The sequence below is a fragment of the Gigantopelta aegis genome, chromosome 2 (assembly GCF_016097555.1).
Source record: "Gigantopelta aegis isolate Gae_Host chromosome 2, Gae_host_genome, whole genome shotgun sequence".
Classification (NCBI taxonomy): domain Eukaryota; kingdom Metazoa; phylum Mollusca; class Gastropoda; order Neomphalida; family Peltospiridae; genus Gigantopelta; species Gigantopelta aegis.
Genome location: NC_054700.1, coordinates 39,188,881 through 39,214,743, shown reverse-complemented (window position 1 = coordinate 39,214,743; position 25,863 = coordinate 39,188,881). Strand labels below are relative to the sequence as shown.

At 36.9% G+C, this 25,863-nt stretch overlaps 1 protein-coding gene across 4 annotated transcripts in view; it reads left to right on the top strand.

The window, feature by feature from the left end:
- LOC121385203 (clumping factor B-like) overlaps nucleotides 1-25,533 on the top strand; it is a 62,541-nt gene extending 37,008 nt beyond the window's left edge. For 2 of the 4 annotated variants that reach the window (XM_041515793.1, XM_041515777.1), the window contains 6 exons: nucleotides 8,066-8,169; nucleotides 10,038-10,207; nucleotides 11,815-12,009; nucleotides 21,998-22,183; nucleotides 23,457-23,547; nucleotides 25,102-25,533. In XM_041515793.1, the coding sequence (XP_041371727.1) occupies nucleotides 8,066-8,169; nucleotides 10,038-10,207; nucleotides 11,815-12,009; nucleotides 21,998-22,183; nucleotides 23,457-23,547; nucleotides 25,102-25,195 (840 nt within the window). In that variant the 3' untranslated portion in view covers nucleotides 25,196-25,533. The remainder of the gene's footprint in view (nucleotides 1-8,065; nucleotides 8,170-10,037; nucleotides 10,208-11,814; nucleotides 12,010-21,997; nucleotides 22,184-23,456; nucleotides 23,548-25,101) is intronic. The other 2 variants (XM_041515784.1, XM_041515802.1) reach the window with 2 other exon arrangements.
- The last annotated feature ends 330 nt before the right edge of the window (nucleotides 25,534-25,863 follow it).

The following is a 25,863-nucleotide window of genomic DNA, read 5'->3' as shown; positions in this document are numbered from 1 at the left end:
AGATATCGTGGAAAAGACATTAACAGTAAAAGTAATAAATATATATTTTGTATAATACTCAATGCGTTCGTGTTGACACTGTATAAAAACGTGTGCATGGGTACACTTTGCCGCATAAAAGCTCAACTTTGCCACCCCAATTTCTTTTTATGTACTTTTCCCAATTAGATAGACATTAAGAAAAATGCAACAAAACACATTCTAATATTTAAAATATTATTTTACTGTTAAAACAAACTCAGTCACTCAGTTGGTCGCTTATAACCTGAAGCCAGTCAGAGACAAACCAGGTTTCTGGGACCCTGTCGATCGTCGCGCCATCTGGAATAGAGTTATCTCCACCTGTTTCAGCTAAGACGCTCATTCCCACTTCATGCACAATATTGTCATAGTAAGTGAATCTACAAATGTAAAGTTTAGCCTACCCAGAGGCAGTGGCATGCCTAGGGTATGACAGTTATGGCACGTGCCCTGGGCACCACTTGAATGGGGAGGGGGAAGGCGCCACTGAGCAGTTTCTATTAAAGTCAGACAAGCCATCCTCGGATGGTAAAGTTATCTAAAAGATGGGTTTCAGATTTGTGGACAGGGTCGCAATTTCAGTGCTTGCCATAGGCACTATTTTTCATAGATACGCCACTGCCCAGAGACAATTAGTTGCATTCCAGAGTCGTACTTTCTTAATTGATACACAGTAGAGATGTTGGGACTGAATGGGTACTAGTATTCATGAAGGTGTGAAGATCCGTTATTTGCTGCACCTTGTTGCTCATTAAAATATCCCTTTTATATAATAGTAAACATATACTGTGGCCACTCAATACAGGTATTTTAACAATTTGGAATCCAATTTAGCTGGCCACTGGCAGTGTTAGACAGGTGACCGCTTATTACAGGTGCATTTACATTAAAAATCGTTTGGGAGGGAAAAAAGTTACCGCTGATTACAGGTGGCCACTAGAACAGGTTTGACTGACGTAGCAAATGTTTTTGTTATTGTGTTTACTTTTTGTTTGTTTTTATTGCAGTTAATGTTTGTTTTGTTTTTGGACACCACTAGAGCACATTGTTTGTTTTTTAATTAAATTAATACTGTTTTAAAGTCTTTTTAATTGACAAATGCCCCATGGCAAAGTCTTAACTAGTAATGCATTAATTGTAATCATAGAATAACTTTGATTGTAAATAATGTTTGAAGCATGGCTGATAATTTCAGATCAAATTAAAAATAGCTTTCACTTCAGTTTTCCTATGATTCATTATTTTTATTACTATTATATTAAAAATGCTTTTAAAGTAGTGTACATGTGTTTTAATTAATATTGCATAATTAAATTTGTAATTTTTTCAACTTCAATCTACAACCATTAAATATGAAAAAGTATACTAGTACCTGAAAATTAGCAGTCACCTCAGTAAACTGGAATTCCTTCAAAACAGAACTTTTACCATGATCCCTTTTTAATACCTCTTAAAACTGGACTTTTTACTTTGTTCCGTGGGTTTCTGATTTAGAGAGGTTTCAATCAACATCCCAGTTGAAAATATTCTTGTTTTACATTCGTTTTCTTTCAATATTATTAATTATTACAGAGTAACACTTTATCCTTAATTATACCATTTACACTTTTATCATATCAGTACAATGTGTCCATTTGAGAGCATTATGTCCAAACCTTACATGAACATTATTGTCCATGTCCAGACCACGTGGCAACACAATATCGACCAGCCTCGATGGTGCAGTGGTTAAGCCATCGGACAACAGGCTGGTAGGTACAGGGTTCGAAGCCCAATACTGGCTCCAACCCAGAGCGAGTTCTTTAGGACTTAATGGGTAGGTGTAAGGCCACTACACCCTCTTTTTTCTCACTAACTACTAACCAACTAACAACTAAACCACTGTCAGCCCAGATAGCTGAGGTGTGTGCCCAGGACAGCGTGCTTGAACCTTAATTGGATATAAGCATGAAAGTAAGTTGAAATGAAATGAACACTATCAAAGCCTCAAGTGAGCCTTATGTCTAAATCATACAAGAACATTATGTCTAAATCACTTGTGAAACATTATGTCTGAATCATATGTGAACATTATGTCTAAATCACATGTGAACATTATGTCTGAATCACATGTGAACATTATGTCTAAATCACATTTGAACATTATGTCTGAATACATGTGCACATTATGTCTAAATCATATGAGAACATTATGTCCAAATCAAATGTGAACATTATGTCCAAATCATATGTGAACAACCGGCCTCGGTGGCGTCGTGACAGGCCATCGGTCTACAGGCTGGTAAGTACTGGGTTCGGATCCCAGTCGAGGCATGGGATTTTTAATCCAGATACCGACTCCAAACCCTGAGTGAGTGCTCCGCAAGGCTCGATGGGTAGGTGTAAACCACTTGCACCGACCAGTGATCCATAACTGGTTCAACAAAGGCCATGGTTTGTGCTATCCTGCCTGTGGGAAGCGCAAATAAAAGATCCCTTGCTGCTAATCGGAAGAGTAGCCCATGTAATGGCGACAGCGGGTTTCCTCTCAAAATCTGTGTGGTCCTTAACCATGTCTGACGCCATATAACCGTAAATAAAATGTGTTGAGTGCGTCGTTAAATAAAACACTTCTTTCTTTCATATGTGAACATTATGTCTAAATCATATGTGAACATTGTCTGAATCATATGAGAACATTATGTCTACCCGGTAAATCACATGTGAACATTGTGTCTAAATCATATGTGAACATTCTGTCTAAATCATATGTGAACATTATGTCCAAATCATATGTGAACATTCTGTCTAAATCATATGAGAACATTATGTCTAAATCATATGTGAACATTCTGTCTAAATCATATGAGAACATTGTCTAAATAAAATGAGAACATCATGTCTAAATAAAATGAGAACATTATGTCTAAATAAAATGAGAACATTATGTCTAAATCACATAACGGTAAGAACATTGTGTCTAAATCATATGAGAACATTATGTCTAAATAAAATGAGAACATTGTGTCTAAATCATATGAGAACATTATGTCTAAATCATATGAGAACATTATGTCTAAATAACTAGCTCTTGTTTGTTTATTCTCTTTGTTTTTCTAGTCTGTTAGTTGTTCTTGGGGGTTTTTTTGTTTGTTTTTTTCAGACACAAGTATGTTTAGCAAAGACCGTCCCACCTTTGCTACTTATATTAGCTGCGGTTTTTTTGTGTTTTTTTATGTTTTAAAAAAAAAAAAATTTAAAAAAAATTAATTTTTGTTTTATATTTTTTTTATTATTATTTTTTTAATGTTATTTATTATTTTATTTTTTTTATTATTATTTTTTTTATTCTTTCACTCTTTCCTAATTGTCCAAGTACTGGGAGAGAGGCTAGTGTAATATGCGGAAACTGTGGACAACTCCCCATTTTCATTATTGTTGTTTTGTGTTTAGTATGCGCATAAGTATAGATCTATTTTGTTGTTTCTTTATAACTGTGTACATGCAAATACTTGAGGCTAATAAGCCAATGACAATTTTCAACATGTTTAGTGGAATACAGTTAAACAGTCTACCTTGTATAAATGTTGTTTATGTGTTTCAATTATTCTAATCAACGCATCAAAAATTCTCTGTGGTACCAGGACTATTAATATTGGAATATCTGTAATATGTTTCCAAGTTATAGTATATATCTATAACACTTAAAATATTATCAATGAACTATCAGGGACTTGGGAATGTTAATAAATGTAGAGATGTTTTTAATTAAGGAAATTAGACTTTTCTATCTATTGCCTACAAGACACTCATTTCCAGCAAAATCAAGAAGCCTATATAAGAGCGCAGTGGGGATATGAATGCTTTCTGAATCCCTTTAGTAGTCATTCAAGAGGAGTAGCCATTCTGTTAAAGTCAAATTGTGAATACAAACTGGGTAGAACAAAATCTGATGATAATGGTAATTTACTTGTTCTAGAAATAGAAACAATGTCTTACACAATAACAATTGTAAATATATATGGACCTAATAGAGATTCCCCAGATTTTTATAAAAAGGTTAATGATATAATTACAGAGTTTGACAATGAATTCACTATCATTTGTGGAGATTTTAATCTCGTATTGGATCAAGAATTGGATACATATAATTATAAACATTTAAATAACCCTCGAGCTCGCAAAGAGGTCTTAAATCTAATAAACAATTGTAATTTATGTGAGCCATGGAGAGTAAATAACCCTAGCAGTAGGCGATACACATGGACAAAGAAATCCCCACTAAAAAAGGCTAGACTTGATTTTTTTCTAATATCTGAGGAACTATCATCTGGCATTGAAAAAATAAATATAATTTGTGGATACAAAACTGATCATAATGCTATAGAAATCTCTATAAATCTTACAGATTTTTCAAAAAGAAAAGGATTCTGGAAATTTAATAACTCATTGCTATACAATGAACAGTATGTAAAAAATGTAGTGTCTGATCTCTTAGTGTAATTGAGCAGTACGATGCTCTTCCATATGACTGAAACTATGTCCTAAATGCAGACCTGGACTCTATAAATTTGATGATAAATGAACACATGTTTTTTAAAATGCTTTTATTAGAAATTAGAGGAATGACAATCCAGTTTAGTTCGAAACTTAAAAAAGAAAAAGAAGAGAAAAGAAAAGAATTAGAAAACAGTATTAATTTTTTGTCCGAACTTGTAGATAAAAATCCAGAAATAAAACAATTTGCAGAATGGCTAGAAGAAACGAAAAAACAGGAAGAACTGATCCGAAATGAATATATGAAGGGATTAATTTTAAGGAGTACAGCTAGATGGATAGAAGACAGAGAAAAACCGTCTAAATATTTTTTTAATTTGGAAAAAAGAAACTATGTAAACAAAACAATAACAAAACTTGTTACAGAAACTGGTAATATTATTAATGATCAAAAAGCAAATACTACAGGAAGCCAGAGATTACTATTCAAAATTATATAAATCACAAGATGAAAACTTAATAGAAATTGATTTAGAAGATGTTTTTTTAAATATTAATATCCCTAAAGTAAATCAAGGAACAGAATCAATAGGACATATAACACCAAATGAAATAATGGTAGTAAAAATATGAAAAATAATAAATCTCAGGGTCCCAATGGATTTACTTCTGAATTTTAAAAGTTTTTCTGGAAGTATTAATTACTCTTTTGAAACAGGTGAACTTTCAATAACTCAAAAAGAGGGAATTATTACTCTTTTACCTAAAGGAAATAAACCCCGTGAATTAAAAAAAAAAAATGGAGACCAATTTCACTTCTCAACACAACATACAAAATTATATCTGGTTGTATAGCAAATAGAATTTAAAAATCTTTAGATGTAGTAATCAAAAAGGGTTTTGTATCCGGCAGATGTATCGCAGAAAACACCAGATTACTACATGATTTGATGCACTACACTAGCGAAAATAATATTCCGGCACTCCTTTTATTAGTTGATTTTGAAAAAGCTTTCGATTCTGTTTCTTGACGTTTTATTGAGAAAACTATATTTTTTAAATTTTGGTGAGGATATCATAAAATGGGTCAATATACTGAATAAGGAGTGTAAATTAACAGTAATACAGAATGGTTATTTCTCACATTTCTTCTCTGTAGGGCGGGGATGTAGACAGGGCGATCCAATAGCACCATATCTCTTCATCTTATGTGCTGAAATATTAGGAAATCTAATTAGAAATGATAAGGTAATTAAGGGAATCTCCGTAGAAGAATTCGAATATAAATTATTGCAATATGCTGATGATACAGCTATTACATTTGATGGCACAGAGGCCTCATTAAGAAATACGCTAAACTTGATAGAACAGTTTTCTAAATACTCTGGGCTAAAACCAAATATTGAAAAAACCACTGTTATATGGATTGGAGCAAACGCACAAAACGGATTTCAAATTTGTAAGGACAAAAACTTGAATTGGTCGAAGAATAATTTTACTTTCTTAGGAATAAAATTCAATGTAAATTTAGAAGAAATTGTAACATTAAATTATACAGAAAATGTTGATGAAATTTCAAAATTATTGAAAGCTTGGTCAAAAAGACATTTTACTTTATTAGGAAGAATTGTTATTTGATTATTAGTATTCCCAACCCTAACTGTGAAACATTAAACAAAATTAATCAAATATTCTATTCGTATTTTTGGAAAAATTCTGTTGATCGCATAGCCAGAAAAACATTAATATAAGAAATTGAAAATGGAGGCTTAAAGATGATTAATTTGGAAAAAAATTATTAACACTCTTAAATTAACCTGAATAAGGAGGGTAATCAATTGCTCAGAGTCGTCGTGGGTTAATCTTCTCCAATGTCAACTTCCTAACAAACATATTTTAACTACCAATGTTGGGGACGATTACCATAGACTCTATGGCAAATTTTTTAAAATATACATGTGTATTTTGGAAAGAAGACTTTAATATCCTGGCAAACTATAAACATAAAGTTGAATTATCCGAAGATGACATACCCTCTGAACCATTATGGTATAATTCATTAATTTTAATTAACAATAAAAGCATTTAGGTCTCACTACACAGATGTCATCTGCCATTGAAACCCATGTTAAATTGTCCAACTTCAAATGAAGATTACCAATAGACCGCATCTGGTTGTAGTACCGGTCCGAACAGGTGGTTCATTAACCGATTCACTCCGGCTGTCACTTGCGCTGTATACCCATGTCCCAAAAGGTCGATGCACAATATTACAAAATGACATGGGCAAAATACAGCCAGAAGGCTTACCATTAAACATACATATTGTTTTAATTCTTCACCATTTCCTAGAAGTGAATATGTGAACCATAATGTGTGTCACAATTAGGAACTATAGTGGACCATGATCAATCAACTCTCACCCGGAAGTGATCTGTGTAGTGAGACCTTATTACAAAAGTTGGAATTTATTAGGCATTACTAGCTAATATACATGATATGTTTGATAATGGACGGAAATGGTTTTATGGTTTTCGTCCTCCTTTTACGATTTTCGAAGGGTTAAAAGCTGCAATACTAAACAGATGGCCCAATCTTTCCAAAAAACCACTTCAGAGTTCTTATTTTGGCCAAAGTTTATACATACAATATTGCATAACAAAAAAGGATTCAAACATATATATAATACATATTTATGTTCAACTCTGTGTGCTCCAATATATATTTCAAGACACATTGGGCGACAAAATAGTTCTGGACTAGGTTAAAACAGAGAATGTTTTGGTGTGTTGACTATTTTTATAAACAAGGAAAAACTGCGTCATAAAAGACTGAAAAGAAAAAACCCAACTTCTATATAGTAACCTTTTGTATAACAAGCTTAGTATATGAAAAACTCTCAAGTGTGTATTGGCTTATATTCTACTTTTTGTGCAGTGTGTAAATGTATGTGTGGCACTATAATACTTGTATATTGTGAAAATGGCGGGGGAAATGCCCCCCCCCCCCCCAATTTTTTTTTTTAAAATGAGAACAATTTTATGCAGACAAAATATATTTGATATGTAATTAGAATTGTTAAAAGGTCTCTGTTAGTCGATAACATTTTAAAAATTGCAGCAAATTCAGGAATGTCCCTTTAAACCCTAGTGCCCATTGGAGTCCTATAGAACATTAACAATAATGGACATCACAATTTAATACAAAACATACACATCATGCATATGTCCCTATTAGAATTTGTAGAGTCTGATTGGAAATATGTCATGCTGGTCACTATATCCAAGAATCTAAGGGACTCTAGAATTATTTGTCTAACTCTAAAACTAACTCAAACCCTAATTTGTAGGCCAAACTGAACAAATAATCTACACCCATTATTTTAGCCACGACGAAACTATATTGCAGCCGGAATAGTTCATGTCTAGAATATATCATCACTAAACATACATATGTGTATGGTATATACCATATAGAGAAATGGGTTGGAGTTTTCAATGATGAAGGTGTGGACAATGTTTTGGAAAGTGTTCAAAGTCACCATTCCAATGATGGTTTTGTGTTGCAGGTTCATCAGCATTCAACAGAGACTGACTTGGATACTGACTGGGATACTGACACAGTAACAGATGCTAAATCTGAGACGCATTCTGACCATGGTGATCAGTTCAGGTACTGTGACAACCTCATGGAACTACAGGACATGCTGTCCTCATTTCACTATTTCCCAGACAGCATCGGCACATTGGCTCAATGTTCACTAGCATTTATTCAGATAGCATCAGTACACTAGCACCTACTCAGTATCAGCGCATTGGCTCAATGTTCACTAGCATTTATTCAGATAGCATTAGTACACTAGCATCTACTCAGCACATTGGCTCAGTGTTCACTAGCATTTATTCAGATAGCATCAGTGCACTAGCACCTACTCAGTATCAGCATATTGGCTCAATGTTCACTAACATTTATTCAGATAGCATAAGTACACTAGCACCTACTCAGTATCAGCATATTGGCTCAGTGTTCACTAGCATTTATTCAGATAGCATCAGTACACTAGCACCTACTCAGCATCGGCATATTGGCTCAACGTTCACTAACATTTATTCAGATAGCATCAGTACACTAGCACCTACTCAGTATCAGCACATTAGCTCAGTGTTCACTAGCATTTATTCAGATAACATCAGTGCACTAGCACTAGCACCTACTCAGTATCAGCATATTGGCTCAATGTTCACTAGCATGTATTCACTAGCATCAGTGCACTAGCACCTACTCAGCATCAGCACATTGGCTCAATGTTCACTAGCATTTATTCAGATAGCATCATTGCACTAGCACTAGCATCTACTCAGCATCAGCACATTGGCTCAATGTTCACTAGCATTTATTCAGATAGCATCGGTGCACTAGCACCTACTCAATATCAGCACATTGCATGATTGGCTCAATGTTCACTAGCATTTATTCAGATAGCATCAGTGCACTAGCACCTACTCAGTATGAGCACATTGGCTCAATGTTCACTAGCATTTATTCAATAGCATCAGTGCACTAGCACCTACTCAGTATCAGCATATTGGCTCAATGTTCACTAGCATTTATTCAGATAGCATCAGTACACTAGCACCTACTCAGTATCAGCATATTGGCACTATGGCAAGTATCTACTCAGATAACATCAGCACATTGTCTTGAACCTTTAATTAATACAAGCATTAGTTTGGCTCGAAATCAGAGAAGGTTCAAGCATAAAGAGATGCGTAAAGCTTCTCTCCTGGACTGGACAAACAGCACAGATAACTGAAAGGCCTGTTTCCATACATGCAGTTTTTGGTGTGATGCCAGGAACCAAGGAAAGAAGAAATGTTTTATTTAATGACACACATTTTAACTACAGTTAATTGACATCAGACATACAGTTGAGGACCTCACACAGATAGTAAGACAGGAAACCCACTACTGCCGTATCATGGGCTATTCTTTTTAATCAGCGGCATATATATGCAACATCCTACAGACTGGATAGTGCATATCATGGCCTTTATTATACTAGTTGTGAAACATTGGCTGGAACAAGAAATAGCCCAAAGGACCCACAGATCCTAGACCGACCATATTGGATGTCAAACTTTGATAATTCTAACATGTAGTCTTTACATTTCTCCATTAGAAGCATGTACAAGAGTCTACAATGTATTAAAATTAGGGAAGGAAGGAATTGAATAATGAGTAACTTAATTATCTTGAATGTATTTACAATGTATATATAAATGAACGAATGAATGAATTAATTAATTAATGACAAGAATGAATGAATGAATGAATGAAAAGAATGAATGAATGAATGAATGAAAAGAATGAATGAATTAATGAATGAATGAAATAATTAAATTTAATGAATGCATGATTGAACTGAATGAATGAAATTATTTATTTGATAAATGAATGAATGAATGAATACAGGCATTGCATGAATGATTGAATGAATCAATCGACGATTAAATGAATGAATGAAATAGTTTTTGTTTTAGAGAACCTCAGCCAGTGCCACCTGATTCTTCTAAGGAACCAGACCCTACGCAAAGTACCAGCAACCAAAAACAACTGCCAGCTGCCAACAACACATATGACTCTGTTTATTTGGGGACAAACAATTGTGCATCCTTGAAAATTGACTCAAGTGTCAAATCAAATCAAGAAGGTGAGAGGTTAAAGATACTTATCGTGATTTCCCATCCAGGCTTAAATACGAGAAACACCACCTAGGAGAAAATAAAGTTTTAACTGAAATGAGGTCCAGAACTTAAATTAAGAAGATGAAAACAGCTACACTATAATAAAGACCAAAGATGCAATTTAGGATAGCAATGGAGAACAGAATGTCATTCCAAGACTTCGTTAGTCCTATACAAAACACGCTTCAATGTCCATAGGGCTTTATTTCAGTAATTTTTAGCATTTTTAAGGAAATGGGCTTCATTTCACATGGGCTTAAATATGGGAAATCCTTGTAAAATAAAGTTATTCATCTATTATGTAATGCTTGAGAAGTGGAAAACTTAATGTTAAAATTTATTTTGTTTAACGACACCACTAGAGCATATTGATTTATTAATCATCGGCTATTGGATGTCAAATATTTGGTATAGTCTTAGAGATGAAACCCACTACATATTTCCATTATATTCAAGGGAGCTTTTATATGCACCATCCCACAGACAGAATAGCACATACCATGACCTTTGATATACCAGTCATGGTGCACTGGCTGGAATGAGAAATAGCCCTATGGGCCCACCAGTGGGGATCAATCCCAGACCAACCGTGCATCAAGTGAGTGCTTTACCACTGGGCTACGTCCTGCCCCGAATATCCTTGTACTTATTTTACAACATGCAGTCGTATTTCTGTCTTCAATTTAGGACCGATTTCTAGAAGACGGTTGAGGCATGATAGACAATTTAAGTGAAAACTGACCACGTAGATTTTTCAGTTGATGCTAATGTGAACTGAAAGAAATACATTGAGCACATGTATACCTGAGTCATAAGAAAGTGTGTACGGTACAATGTTATTTTTCAGTTCATACTTGCATGAAACAAAAATTCTAAATGGTCGGGATGGTGAAAAGTTAAAAACAAAATCTCTTTATGCAGATCCAAAACAAGATAGTGAAAAGTTAAAAACAGTATCTCTTAATAAATTGATGGTTCAAAACAAGATAGTGAAAAGTTAAAAACAGTATCTCTTAATAAATTCATTTTTCAAAACAAGATGGGAAAAAGTTAAAAACAGTATTTCAAAATAAATGTATGTTTCAAACAAGATGGGGACACATTAAAACCTGTATCTCTTAAAGGGACATTCCTGAGTTTGCTGCATTGTAAGATGTTTCCGACTGATAAAATATTTCTACGATTAATCTTTAATATATTAACTTGTTTACAATATCAATGTCTGCATATTCAATGTGTTTCTGATCATCTTAATATTTATAAGAAGCCCAAAGTGTAGATTGTCTTCAAATAATTTCGTAGGTACAAAAAAAACCCATATTTTAGGAAATAAAATGAAATATAACCTAGTACAAATATTACAACGATAAGAAACATGTTTAATATACAACCACTCATATGTTATGCAGAAAAATATATTTGGTATGTAATTACAATCGTTAAAAAGTCTCTGTTGGTCGATAACATCTTAAAAATTGCAGCAAACTCGGGAATGCCCCTTTAACAAATTTATGCTTCAAACAAGATGGGAACATTAAAAATAATGGTATCTCTGAATAAATTCATACTTCAGAACAAGGTGGTGAGGAGTTAAAAACCGAATCTCTTCATGCAGATGAAAAACAAGAAAGTGAGGAGTTGCAAAACAAATATCAATATCTCAGCAAAGGTGTAAATTTTTTCCATGATGCTGATGATTCAGGAGAAGCTGTGTCAGGTGCACAGAGTCCTCATGTTACTGACATGACTCAAACACAGACCGGTGGAGGTATGTGCAGTTTAGCTGCATCTGCTTGTATAACGTGTTTCCACATTTCTTACTTATATAGTACTGTGTTGAACAGTGTTAGACTAGTGTTCTTGCTGCTCCATTTAAGTGGGGAAACCCACCCCGCTATTGCATTTTGCCGCCCTCTTTTAACATTCTCCATCATCCTTTATTTTTCTGCGCCCCTCTTTATTTTTCAGCACCATACTATATTTTACAGCACCTATCTCCCCTATTTCCAAATGCACACTTTTTTCCACACATAAAAAACTACAATGATCAGTCTGCACACTGGACATCAAAGGAAACAAGCCACGTTGTGTACGAAAAAGCAGTTACCATAACATAATTTAACTATTTTTAACAGCCTCTATTTTGTCCCATACCTGTATCCATTTGTACACTAACTTAGACATTCTAGAATAAAAAAAGTAACCATGGCTGTAATGCCCACGGGCATAGGTAGGTGTCAAAACTTGGGAGGGGGGGGGGGGGGGGGGGGGGGGGGCACAAACATATATAAATATATAAAAACCATCACTGCTGCTACAAAGTGCCTGCTTCCTACGCCAGTGGTAACACATGTATACCTTCACAGACAGAAACTTACTGTTCTTGTAACTCAGTGCCAGTCTTCTATGTCTAGTTTGCTTGTAGTTTTTTCTAGTCTCTGTCTCATTAAGGATACTTCAGCCAGTGCACCATGACTGGTATATCAAAGGCTGTGGTATGTGCTATCATGTCTGTGGGATGATGCATATGAAAGATCCCTTGCTACTAATTGAAAAAATGTAACGGGTTTCCTCTCTGTGACTGTGTCAAAATGACTATATGTTTGACATCCAATAGCCGATGATTAATAAATCAATGTGCTCTAGTGGTGTTGTTAAACAAAACAAACTTCATTAAAGGAGGGGACAATTAAGGTATTTGGCCTGGTATGCATAGTCAATGATATATAATGCACATTATTGCTTAATATCAACAAGTATAATCGTATAGTTAATTAATAAAACAGTTAAATGTGATGGCCATTATATGTCACGGGCACAGCCATTTTGTACCATCCCAGTGAATATGTCCTCTGGCGAGCTGGTGGTTACTTAATACCTAACATGTCACATCAGGAATTAGGCTTCGAACTGAAGAAACAAAAATACCTGATTTTTAAGGGTGCATCGCAATGTTCTGTAATAATATCCATCCCAGTAAGCCAGCACCAAGTATATATTATTTTTCAATACAAAATAAACCACCATTGTCAAAGTGTTGAAAGAACTGTCTTATGTTTTGTACATAAATTAACCCACACACTGAAATAATAATCGGAGTGTTTTCTTGGTTAATTGGTATTTTCTTTCCGTGGCCTGTACCTGTGGTTCCTGATTGGCAGGTGTATATTTAGGTGGTCCCCAGACACTGTGTCTAGACACACTTAAAAGACGTGCTTCTTTCATTAAGATCACAGGGTATTGTGTGATAACCACACGGACACCCCTCATGGCTCATTGGTGCTACATGTACAACATAATAGACTTAAGACCGGAGCTGGTGCAGGCATAGTCGCAGCGGGCAACGCAACAGGCAAGAGAGTCTTAGTGTCATGGTCAGCCAGCCACCCATAGTCCGCAGTATCTAGTGCAAGTGGATCTGAATCTATTGCAGCCCTCCGTATGCATGCCTGGTGATGTGCCCGTCTCATATGGAGCCCAAAGGCTTCTGAAGTAGGTGGAAGAGATGGCAGCTTGAAAGCTTCCATTTCACCCACTGCACTCCAAGCTCCAGTCTCTGACCAAGAACCGCATCAAACGGCAGAGTCCAAATCACCTGATTAAGGCTCTTCAGAAAAAACATGGTGAACATCTCCCGCTCAAAAACCAACAACAGGAAGTGCTCCAAGACTATGAGGAATGGTCAGTGGATATCCCACCTGTCATCCTTGACGTTCATGGAGTCGGAGCAAAAGAAGACCACGCAGCAGTAGAACTGAAATCCCTGACCCTTGAAATGCTGAACAGGGACTACCCACCCACCATCTGGACTCGAGTCTACACAGATGGCTGCAGAAAATGCTGTGCGAAATGAGGGAGGTGGTGTCTGACACCAAGTCTGTCGCCACTGGTCAGTTCTCCACCAACTTCAGAGCTGAAACTTGTGCCTTACTTCATGCTGCTCAGATCTTGAATGGAAGAGACGACCCATTTTCTCACACAGTCTTCCTCACTGATTGCCGAGCCCTTCTCCAGAGTCTTCAGTCCATACAGATAGACCAGATCCTCCAGGATACCAGAAGGGAACTCCAAACACTGGGCTCCAAAACAAAACTGGTGTTTTAGTGGATCCCCCTCCCACTGTGGTGTTATGGGAAATGAAAAAGTTGACAGACTCTCCAAGCTGGACAGCAAACAGGAGCAAACTGCCCACCAAATGTCATATGGTGAAGTCAAGACCCTTCTAAAAAATCACTTCAAGAACATGTGGAGGCAGCATCTGCAGATAGGGCCTGAAGGCAATGGCATCTACCAGTTGAACAGGTCATAACAGGTCACAATCTTCAGGCTGAGAACAGGACATTGTCAGCTCCTCTCGCATCTCTTCAGGCTGAAAATCTCTCACACGGACGAGTGCCCATGTGGCACTGGTCCACAGACACCAGCCCACATTCTCCAATCCTGTCCCACCTTCGACACTCTGTGACAGCAAACGTGGCCCAGTGCAGTGGACCTAAGGGAGAAGCTGAGGGGACCAGCGACGTCGCTAAAGCTGACTGCGGACTTCGTCCATAATACCGGACTACCCATCTAACATGGCCGGGATCGCAGAAGAAGAAGAAGAAGAAAGATGTGGCCTTGCTGCCAGATATTGAACCGTATCTGAGACATGGTTCCGCTGCACTTACTTCCATAGCAGGCTGCAATGAAGTCAGTAGCTCCACTTACTATGGTCTCAATATCTATCTGGTCATTACCCAATGATGGTGGCACGTTACCTTTTTGGAGTGCCTTTACTGCCTTTACTTTCCCGACACCATAGATTGAGCTGACAGTGTCACAGCCAGTCAGTGCATGTAAGGGCAGTATATGCAGCATGATTTTCTCATGCTTCCTTACTGTGGTACCAATATTAGCCACATTCCTAGTCTTAGAACTTGTTGGCACCATAAGTAATTCACTGGTAATGTTCAGTGTTTTGTAGAAATGTACCAACAGTACAAAGATATCTGTATCGTTACATACAATGTGAATGGTTTTGTAACCCTGTTTGGCTGCCGACTTCACTTGATTGACGATGATGACCTCTGCCTCCCCATGAGTTGGCAGCAGGAATGCAAGCTGAGAGCCCATCGCCTTGTAGCATTGTCGTTATAAGTAATTCCTGTCAGGCCACGTTAACTATGTCCATACCGCATAAATGTTGATTCTATGAACATATCAGACCAGATTGAAATCGATGCACCACAAACATATCTCACTGTGTGCTGACCCTGCAGAAACAGTCACTGTACTTCTGTTGAAAGGGATTCCATTGACCTGAGGTAGTATAGACCATACCTTCCATAGTTTACATGTGCTGATGCAAAAAAGTATGGGACCATTTGACTCACAGCCCACAAGTGAAGTGGCCAGTCCGAGTCTCGTTCAGCTCGAATGAAGACCATCATTATGAGAGTGGGACGCACAAAGCAGTCTACCCATAACTTGACTGTGTCACTTCTGTTGGATATGTCTGTCAGCATTGCATCCATCTCCTCATAAGTTTCCACATCACCCATGTGTTTACGTAGTAGTTCCTCGGTGAGCATCCTAAATGCTCTCACATTTTGAGGAAACTTCTTACCAGATAACATTTTGTCTACACCACCAAAGGCATGTTTGAGGATTTCGCTCAGACCACTGTCCATCATGAGCTTGCCAACACTGCCACTAAAGCTCATGATTGTGTGTAATCCTCCCAATCGTGGGTAAATATTGCTGAACACCTCTGGAGTAGTCCATATGTTAACAATTATGACCTTGTAAATCTGCTGATCTGCTGTTACAACTACAAACTGCTGTCCACAATTTGAACTTAACAACTCGGCTTCAACCATTGCTGTTTTCACTGTTGATGGACCTGAAGGCTTGAGATCCAGTAAGGGTCTGTATCTCGTGTCAGTGGCTGGTCTCACTGTGAGATTTTGATCACGGGCTACCTTTGTGAGATAACCACCATATTCTTCTGTTATTCCTCTAGATGGGTTTATCCACCATAAAAACTTGGAAAAAATGCTATTAAAATAAACTATATACAATAGATCTCAAATTGGCGGCAATTTTGGACATAATTTTGCCAATATCTATCATTTGAGGCACTAAATGGACTCCAATTGCTCTGTATCCTCTCTAGATGGATTTATTTACTACAAAAACATTGAAAAAGATGTATTACAATAGAAAATCCAACTTAACCTTTAGACTACTGGATTAATTTTTAACAAAAACCACGTTGAGTGGGTACAAGTTTATAATTTTTACTCACATATATTCACTAAATGTTTTATAAATACATGAAATAAAGTTCATATATGAATCAGTAAGTATTATTTTCATGTCTTTTTTTGTAATTTTTATTATTTTAGATCGGCTAATGGTGATTAAAATTAGGCAAAAAATCGAAAAAGTTGTGTTTACTTACGGGCATTTGTTGCCAGCTGTCCGGTATTTATGTCCATTATTCCTGATAACAGTGGTTTTCTGAACAGAATTTTTTTTTAAACCCAAACTACGATTCATATTGCAATATTTGGTAATTTTCATTGTTGGTAAATCGATCAAATTTATTATCAAATTAGCTGTCATAATCAGCTATCGATCCCTGAAAATGCCCCGACTTGCTGCCATTGTTGTCAAGCGAAAATACTTGCCGAAAACCACTTTTTGAACTCAACATTTCAAGGTATTTTCCATTGAAAAAATTAAAACAAAAGCCACCATTTTGAAAACAAAATCTTTTTTCTTTAATTATATTTCCGTTTCAGGTGAGTGTCGTGTGCAAAACGGCGGAAAATATGAATTGGGGAATGAACTGTATACAGTATACAGTATATCGACTGACGTGTCGCCTGTAGTACTCAGAAGGTTAAACTTGCGTGTTTGTTTTTCGGGTTACGGCGGCCACCATCTTGGACGCCATCTTGAAAAATTCAAAATGATCAAAGATGCCAGCTGGGCATCATTCAGATTCAGATTCTACACTACTTCCCCTACCAAAATCAACAATAACCTGCTTCCTGCTTGGGAGTATTTTTGCTGGACTATACCAATAGGCCTAATAATATGCATTTTTTTATTTGGATTTTTTAAAAGAGTAAAATACTATCAATCCATTTTGTTCTATTGATGCAAACTGAAATGTATTTAGTTAAATAGTTTATTATACTATCAAGTCATTTATGTTGTATTACAAGTCAGGTTGATGAAAGCGAAGCGTCTTGTCGTAAATTAGAGAATTTGTTTACACTGTGCATAGAGGAGTTGGACAGAGCTGATGTCACTTTGCCCCAAGCTATGCCACCAGATGTCACAAAAACGAAACAAAACACATTTTTTTATTAACTCTAAAATTTTTGTTTTTAATTTTTTTAAAGTGTCAGTATGTGTTGGTGTCTAGGTACATGTATGTATCTTTCCAACACATCAGGCTCATATCTGACTTGATCCTCCCTTTAAGGATACTTACAAATATTAGGACACTACACAGAGTAAGATACTGTTAAGGACTAGGATATATACAAATACTAGGATACTACACTGATTAGGATACTGTCAAGGATTAGGATATATACAAAGACTAGGATACTACACAGATTAGGATACTGTCAAAGACTATCATGTGTACAAAGACTAGGATACTGACAAAAACTAGGATATGTACAATACTATAGGACACTAGCAAAGACTGGAATGCTAACCATGTTGTGACAGTGGTGGTTCTGAAACATTCTCTGTCAGTTATATAAACATATGAGTTTTTGTAGTGCTGGTATCTTTTCTGCCTGAAAACTCCCATAAAATTTACCAACTTCATGAGACTACACCCACCCACCACCTGATCATCATCTCATATGCATGTGCAGTGAGTGTATTCTTTCTCAGTGGTGATTCAGCCATTTCAATAGCAGTACAAAATTCAAGTCTAAAGCCTTTAATGAGATTCCAGAGTCGAAACAAGGTATATTTTCTGTTTTCTACCAAGTGATATTCTGTATTCAATGCATCCAATAAATCTTACGGTCATAAAAATATATCTAGTTTACTCCCTAAAGGATGGCACAACTTAAAACTATCACACTGTGATATCCACTCAGCTTTGCCTCCCATTTCCTCCCCTTGTTACTACCCCCTATTAACCCCTGCAATGTTCAGTTTATGTATCCTTTGGGGAGGTCTCCAAGAATCTCAGTACAAATTCAGCACTTTCTATGTACAGGTATTGTACACTTTGATAAATTTCCCTACAAACTTAGTGCACTCCCGTTTTCTATATTAATATAGCTGTAGTTATATATTTATATAATATAGTCTTAGTGTTTTCCATAGCTTGTTTTAGCATGGTGCAGCACCATGCCTCAATAGTCTAGCACGATCTTGCCTTAACCTGTGCCATGCTGCACTGAGATTAAAAAAGCCTTTTTCAATAATTAATTCTAAAATTGCCTTCATGAAACACTAACAAATGTATTAATAATTAATAAAAATATCTGTTATAAATTTTGCCATTCATTTATTAAAGCAAAAACATTAATTACATTTATGTTTATTACAAAAACATTTTGTTGTCTTTAATGCAAAAAAGTGCCCTAAAAATGGTGAAAATGCCCCCAAAGTGTTTTGTCTACCATGCCTTGGCAAATTTCTAGGGATAACACTATCTTTGTTAGTTTTACATTTTATATAATAATATACTGTAAGAACTGTCTAAACCGGACACTGAACAAATTGGAATCCTGTCAAAACCAGCCACCTTTCGTGATCCCAAATGTTCTAAATTGTAAAACACGACCCTCTAAATACTGGATCCTGTCTAACTGGGATAAATATTAGGTCCCCAATGTGATCTGGTTAGACAGGTTTCACTGGACATCCTAGTGGTGTGATATCTTATATGACAGAATCATCATTTTGTAGGTGTTACTTAATTCTTTTGACTTATAACAGTCTACATAAATTCTTATTTTAATTTTCCCTTTTCTTTATTTAAAGGGACATACCTTCAAGTTTTTAAACACAGAGGCATATTTTTTACTATTATAATGGCTGTTTTTCATAAGTGAAATCATATTTTTTACTATTATAATGGCTGTTTTTCATAAGTGAAATCATATTTTTTACTATTATAATGGCTGTTTTTCATAAGTGAAATCATACTTTACTTAGATTTTATGATTTAGATTATCAATTTCCGTACATTCAAAATGTTTTTGGTCATCCTGGTGTTTTTAATATCACAAAATGCATTTCTCATATTTTTTAAAACGCACATGCGTCTCAGAAGTAACAGTTATGGAGTCAAGTTTTAGTCTATTTTTACCACCATTTCAAAGTCACAGACTCATTCTTCACTCAATTGTTGCTTTATCCAAATGTGTTACAGGTTTGTAGATTAACTAAACTTAGTGTTAATTTTCACGGGCTGAAACTAGGGTCTGTCCCTTTAATAGCATTGAACCACTAAAGATACACATATTACATGTGTAAGATTAAATTTTAATTGTAACAGGGTTTTTTAATATGTTAACATACTTTTATATAAATGTTATAATGCAAGTTGTAAAACCAGCCTTGCATGATGTTGCAGTTTTGAAAGAAAGAATGTTTTATTTAACTATGCACTCAAAATAATTAAATTACGATTATATGGCTTTGTTCATAAAATATAAATGGTATTCAACAGCGGCTCATATACATATAGTATTCTCTATGACCAAATCAACAATGGACAACCATACTGATGATATCTGAGTAATGCCAGTGTACTATGCTATTTGAGTAGGCGCTAGTGCCAGTGTACTGATGCTATCTGAGTATGTGCTAGTGCAAGTGTACAGATGCTATCTGAGTATGTGCTAGTGCAAGTGTACTGATGCTATCTGAGTATGTGCTAGTGCAAGTGTACTGATGCTATCTGAGTATGTGCTAGTACCAGTGTACTGATGCTATCTGAGTATGTGCTAGTACCAGTGTACTGATGCTATCTGAGTAGGTGCTAGTGCAAGTGTACTGATGCTATCTGAGTATGTGCTAGTACCAGTGTACTGATGCTATCTGAGTATGTGCTAGTACCAGTGTACTGATGCTATCTGAGTAGGTGCTAGTGCAAGTGTACTGATGCTATCTGAGTATGTGCTAGTACCATGGTACTGATGCTATCTGAGTATGTGCTAGTGCAAGTGTACTGATGCTATCTGAGTAGGTGCTAGTGCAAGTGTACTGATGCTATCTGAGTAGGTGCTAGTACCAGGGTGCTGATGCTATGTGAGTAGGTGCTAGTACAAGTGATGCTATCTGAGTAGGTGCTAGTGCCAGTGTACTGATGCTATCTGAGTAGGTGCTAGTGCAAGTGTACTGATGCTATCTGAGTAGGTGCTAGTACCAGGGTACTGATGCTATCTGAGTAGGTGCTAGTACCAGGGTACTGATGCTATCTGAGTAGGTGCTAGTGCAAGTGTACTGATGCTATCTGAGTAGGTGCTAGTGCAAGTGTACTGATGCTATCTGAGTAGGTGCTAGTACCAGGGTACTGATGCTATCTGAGTAGGTGCTAGTGCAAGTGTACTGATGCTATCTGAGTAGGTGCTAGTGCAAGTGTACTGATTCTATCTGAGTAGGTGCTAGTGCAAGTGTACTGATGCTATCTGAGTAGGTGCTAGTACCAGGGTGCTGATGCTATCTGAGTAGGTGCTGAAGTGATGCTATCTGAGTAGGTGCTAGTGCCAGTGTGATGCTATCTGAGTAGCTAGTACCAGGGTACTGATGCTATCTGAGTAGGTGCTAGTGCAAATGTACTGACGCTATCTGAGTAGGTGCTAGTGCAAGTGTACTGATGCTATCTGAGTAGGTGCTAGTACCAGGGTACTGATGCTATCTGAGTAGGTGCTAGTGCAAGTGTACTGATGCTATCTGAGTAGGTGCTAGTGCAAGTGTACTGATTCTATCTGAGTAGGTGCTAGTGCAAGTGTACTGATGCTATCTGAGTAGGTGCTAGTACCAGGGTGCTGATGCTATCTGAGTAGGTGCTAGTGCAAGTGATGCTATCTGAGTAGGTGCTAGTGCCAGTGTACTGATGCTATCTGAGTAGGTGCTAGTACCAGTGTACTGATGCTATCTGAGTATGTGCTAGTACCAGTGTACTGATGCTATCTGAGTATGTGCTAGTACCAGTGTACTGATGCTATCTGAGTAGGAGCTAGTACCAGTGTACTGATGCTATCTGAGTAGGAGCTAGTGCAAGTGTACTGATGCTATCTGAGTATGTGCTAGTACCAGTGTACTGATGCTATCTGAGTAGGAGCTAGTACCAGTGTACTGATGCTATCTGAGTAGGAGCTAGTACCAGTGTACTGATGCTATCTGAGTAGGAGCTAGTGCCACTGTACTGATGCTATCTGAGTAGGTGCTAGTACCAGTGTACTGATGCTATCTGAGTATGTGCTAGTACCAGTGTACTGATGCTATCTGAGTAGGAGCTAGTGCAAGTGTACTGATGCTATCTGAGTATGTGCTAGTACCAGTGTACTGATGCTATCTGAGTATGTGCTAGTACCAGTGTACTGATGCTATCTGAGTAGGTGCTAGTACCAGTGTACTGATGCTATCTGAGTAGGTGCTAGTGCCAGTGTACTGATGCTATCTGAGTAGGAGCTAGTGCCAGTGAATTGATATTATCAGGATTTAACTAACAAAGACACAAGCTCATGTAATCTCTAACTACATGCATAACACTGTTTTAGAACCTGAAAGGGATGACAGAAAAATGGATGACACAGAGTATGAAACAGTTGCTCGTAAACAGGACACAGAGGCAGAACAAGACAACAAGGAGACGGATAAAGATGGAGACTTGACTAAGTCAGAAGACCCAGTTTCAAGACACTCACCACAGGAAGATGGACATGACCGTGGTAAATCTGTAGCTGGTGTGTGATGTTCTATATACTTGTAATGATATTTTATCTCTTATGTAGTTCCTCATAGAATATTTTTTTATATATTATGTAGTTCCTCACACAGCAATAAATTATGTATTATGTAGTTTAATTTTAGTTTTAAAATAAGAATTAATTTAAGAACTGTTTTGTTTTGATGTATAGATATTGCAGGTGACAAGGCATTAAACACATGGTAAAGTACCATTTTGCTTTTGTTCCCTTACGTAAACTATTTTCCTGAGTCTGCCCTTGAAAATATTTATGGGACTCGTCATATTTTATAGATGTTTTTTCCGACACATGTTTCAGGAGCTCAGTCGGTGCGAGGCGCTTGTGTTGTAGGATCGAACCATCTCGGTGGTCCCATTCTCTGATTGTTTTCCTCCCATCCCTACCAGTACCTCACAACTCAAAGGCTGTGCATATAAATGATTCCTTGCTACTAAAATGAGAACTTTCAACTGACCGTTGAAAATTGTGCCAAATTTCCTCAATCTAAATTGCGCACCTTTTCTCTTTGGCATTAACGGTCCCTCCTCTCCCCTCCCCTTTCCTGTCATGGATGGAGGAGCCGCTTGTGCCCATGACAGGCGTGCGCTACAACAGCTTGTTCTGAATGTGCACGTAAAACCCTATGACCTGACCTGACCTGACCTGACCTGACCTGACCTAAAATGGGAAAATGTGGCGGGTTTCCTCTAAGACTATGGGGCGAGATGTAGCCCAGTGGCAAAGCGCTTGCTTGATACATGGTCGGTTTGGGATCGATCCTCATCAGTGGGCCCATTGGACTATTTCTCGCTCCAGCTAGTGCACCACAACTGGTACATCAAAGGCCATGGTATGTACTACCCTGTCTGTGGGATGGTGCATATAAAAGAACCCTTGCTGCTAATCGAAAAGAGTAGCCCATGAAGTAGCGACAGCGGGTTTCCACTCTTAATATCTGTGTGGTCCTTAACCATATGTCTGATGCCATATAACCATAAATAAAATGTGTTGAGTGCGTCATTAAATAAAACATTTCTTTCCTCTAAGACCATGAGTAAAAAATTATCAAATGTTTGACATCCAGTAGCTGATGATTATTAAATCAATGTGCTCTAGTAGTGTCGTTAAACAAAACAAACTGTTTCAAATCGATCTATGGAGCTCACTAAAGCTCTCGTCTTGAGACCTGTGTCAGAAAAAAACATATCTACAAAAGGACTTATCACAGAAAGTGTTAATCTGTTATCATTTGATAATGTGTGTCTTTCAGCACCTGACACTGATGCGAAGAAGACAGAAGATGCCTCAATGGAGGAAAATGACAGCACTGATGAAGAATCTTGTGTCGGACGAGCTCAAAGGTCTCACAGAGTTGTCTTATGAATAACATAGTTGGCTTATGAATAACATAGTTTTATTATGAATAACACAACTGGTTGTTTTATGAATAACAGTTGTATTATGAATAACAGTTGTCATGTATATAACAGTTGTCTTATAACTAGCAGAGCAGTCTTATGAATAACAATTTTTTTATGAATAACAGTTGTCTTATGAATAACAGCTATCTTTGGAATTATAGTTGTTTTATGAATAATAAGGTATTATAACAGTAGACTAACGAATAACGGAGTAGTCTTACAAATAACGGAGTTGACTTAACAATAATGGAGTTGTCTTATGAATAATGGACTTGCATATAAATACCTGAGTTGTCTTATGAAAAGCAGTTAGAATCCTTTCTTCTGCACATCATTTTATAAGGAGTTCCCACTTTTGCCAAATATCTTATAAAAAAACAGGGTTGTCAAAATCCCTGCTCTGCTCATTTTTATAAATAACAGGGTTGTTGGGATTCCATTCTGCCCATTATTTTATTAACTCTGAAACCTCCGTCCTGCCCATTATCTGAAATAAATAACAATTTTGAGGAATCCCCTGCTCTACCTATTATTTTATTAATAGCTGTACTTCTTTTTTCTGACCGGCCTCGGTGGCGTCGTGGCAGGCCATCGGTCTACAGGCTGGTAGGTACTGGGTTCGGATCCCAGTCGAGGCATGGGATTTTTAATCCAGATACCGACTCCAAACCCTGAGTGAGTGCTCCGCAAGGCTCAATGGGTAGGTATAAACCACTTGCACTGACCAGTGATCCATAACTGGTTCAACAAAGGCCATGGTTTGTGCTATCCTGCCTGTGGGAAGCGCAAATAAAAGATCCCTTGCTGCCTGTCGAAAAAAGAGTAGCCTATGTGGCGACAGCGGGTTTCCTCTTCAAAACAGTGTCAAAATGACCATATGTTTGACGTCCAATAGCCGATGATAAGATAAAAAAATCAATGTGCTCTAGTGGCGTCGTTAAATAAAACAAACTTTACTTTCTTTTTTCTGACCATTATTTCATGATTAAATTTCTGTTACATTTATTACAATATGACGTCATCCCATTTATCCAGATGTTTGTTAATTTCTCGATGAATAATAATTCAAAAATAATTAAAAATAAAGTATGAATTTTTAGTGCTATAGTTGGCAAGTATGATTCACCATTTCACACAGTTTGTGGATGATTTTTTTTTTTTAATTCATACCCGATGAACACAAAAGAAATAACAGACAATTCTTAAATAAATAACAGGTTTTTTTAGAATACTCTGTTCTGTCGATTATCTAATTAAATATTCTACCAATTATGTTATAAGTAACAGGGCTGAAGGCGTCCCCACTTCTGTCCATTACTGACAGTTCTGTTCAGCCCATTTAATATCTTATAAATAACAGGACAGACAGCCAAGTTAATGGATGCATGAGTCTAGCACAGTCGGCATGAATCTTATTTTGATTATCAGTATGAAAGTAAATTAACACGAAATGCAGTTTCCTTCAGTATTAATCTTTCAAGTTTTATTTTGCAGAGAACAGAGAATGCTGAAGTTCCACCAAGAACACGAGACACCACAAAAAATTGAAGAGGACAAAAACCACTCAAAGATATGCACTATTGTGTAACACAGCTCCTTGTGATAACGAAAACCATACCGGAACCTGACCAAGAGAAGAAACATCAAAGCATAAGCATACGAGACAGGGGAACAAGCAACTGCACCCCCCCCCCCCCCCCCCCCCCCCCCACACACACACACACTCCCCATTGCTGGAGCAAATCCTCAAATCCGAGCAAATCCTCAAATCCGGGCAAATACGTTAAAGATATTCAGACAAAAAGTGCTAACCTGAGACCTTTTTACCATGTATTTTCATTATTCTACCCGCAAAATTATTTGTAATCTATTGGAAAGAAAGAAAGAAAGAAAGAAATGTTTTATTTAACGACGCACTCAACACATTTTATCTACGGTTATATGGCGTCAGTCTATTGGAAAATGCGTAGTGATTCATTTGCAACCTTACATAGCTGTTTGGTAGTAATGCTTATATCAATAAACATTGTTATTCAGATTCTGGCATTTTCGTTTAATTTGGGCAGAAACCAGCCTGCCCCCACCCCTACAAGAATGGGAGCCAGTACTTCTAATAGAAGTTCTATGCATCAAAGACATAGTGTTATGTAACAGTCCTTATGATACAAACAAAAATCAGAGGCTGAAGAGGAGAAGAAACATCACAGACGTGCTGTTGTGTAACACAGTCCTTGGAATAAAAAAAAATCAGAAACT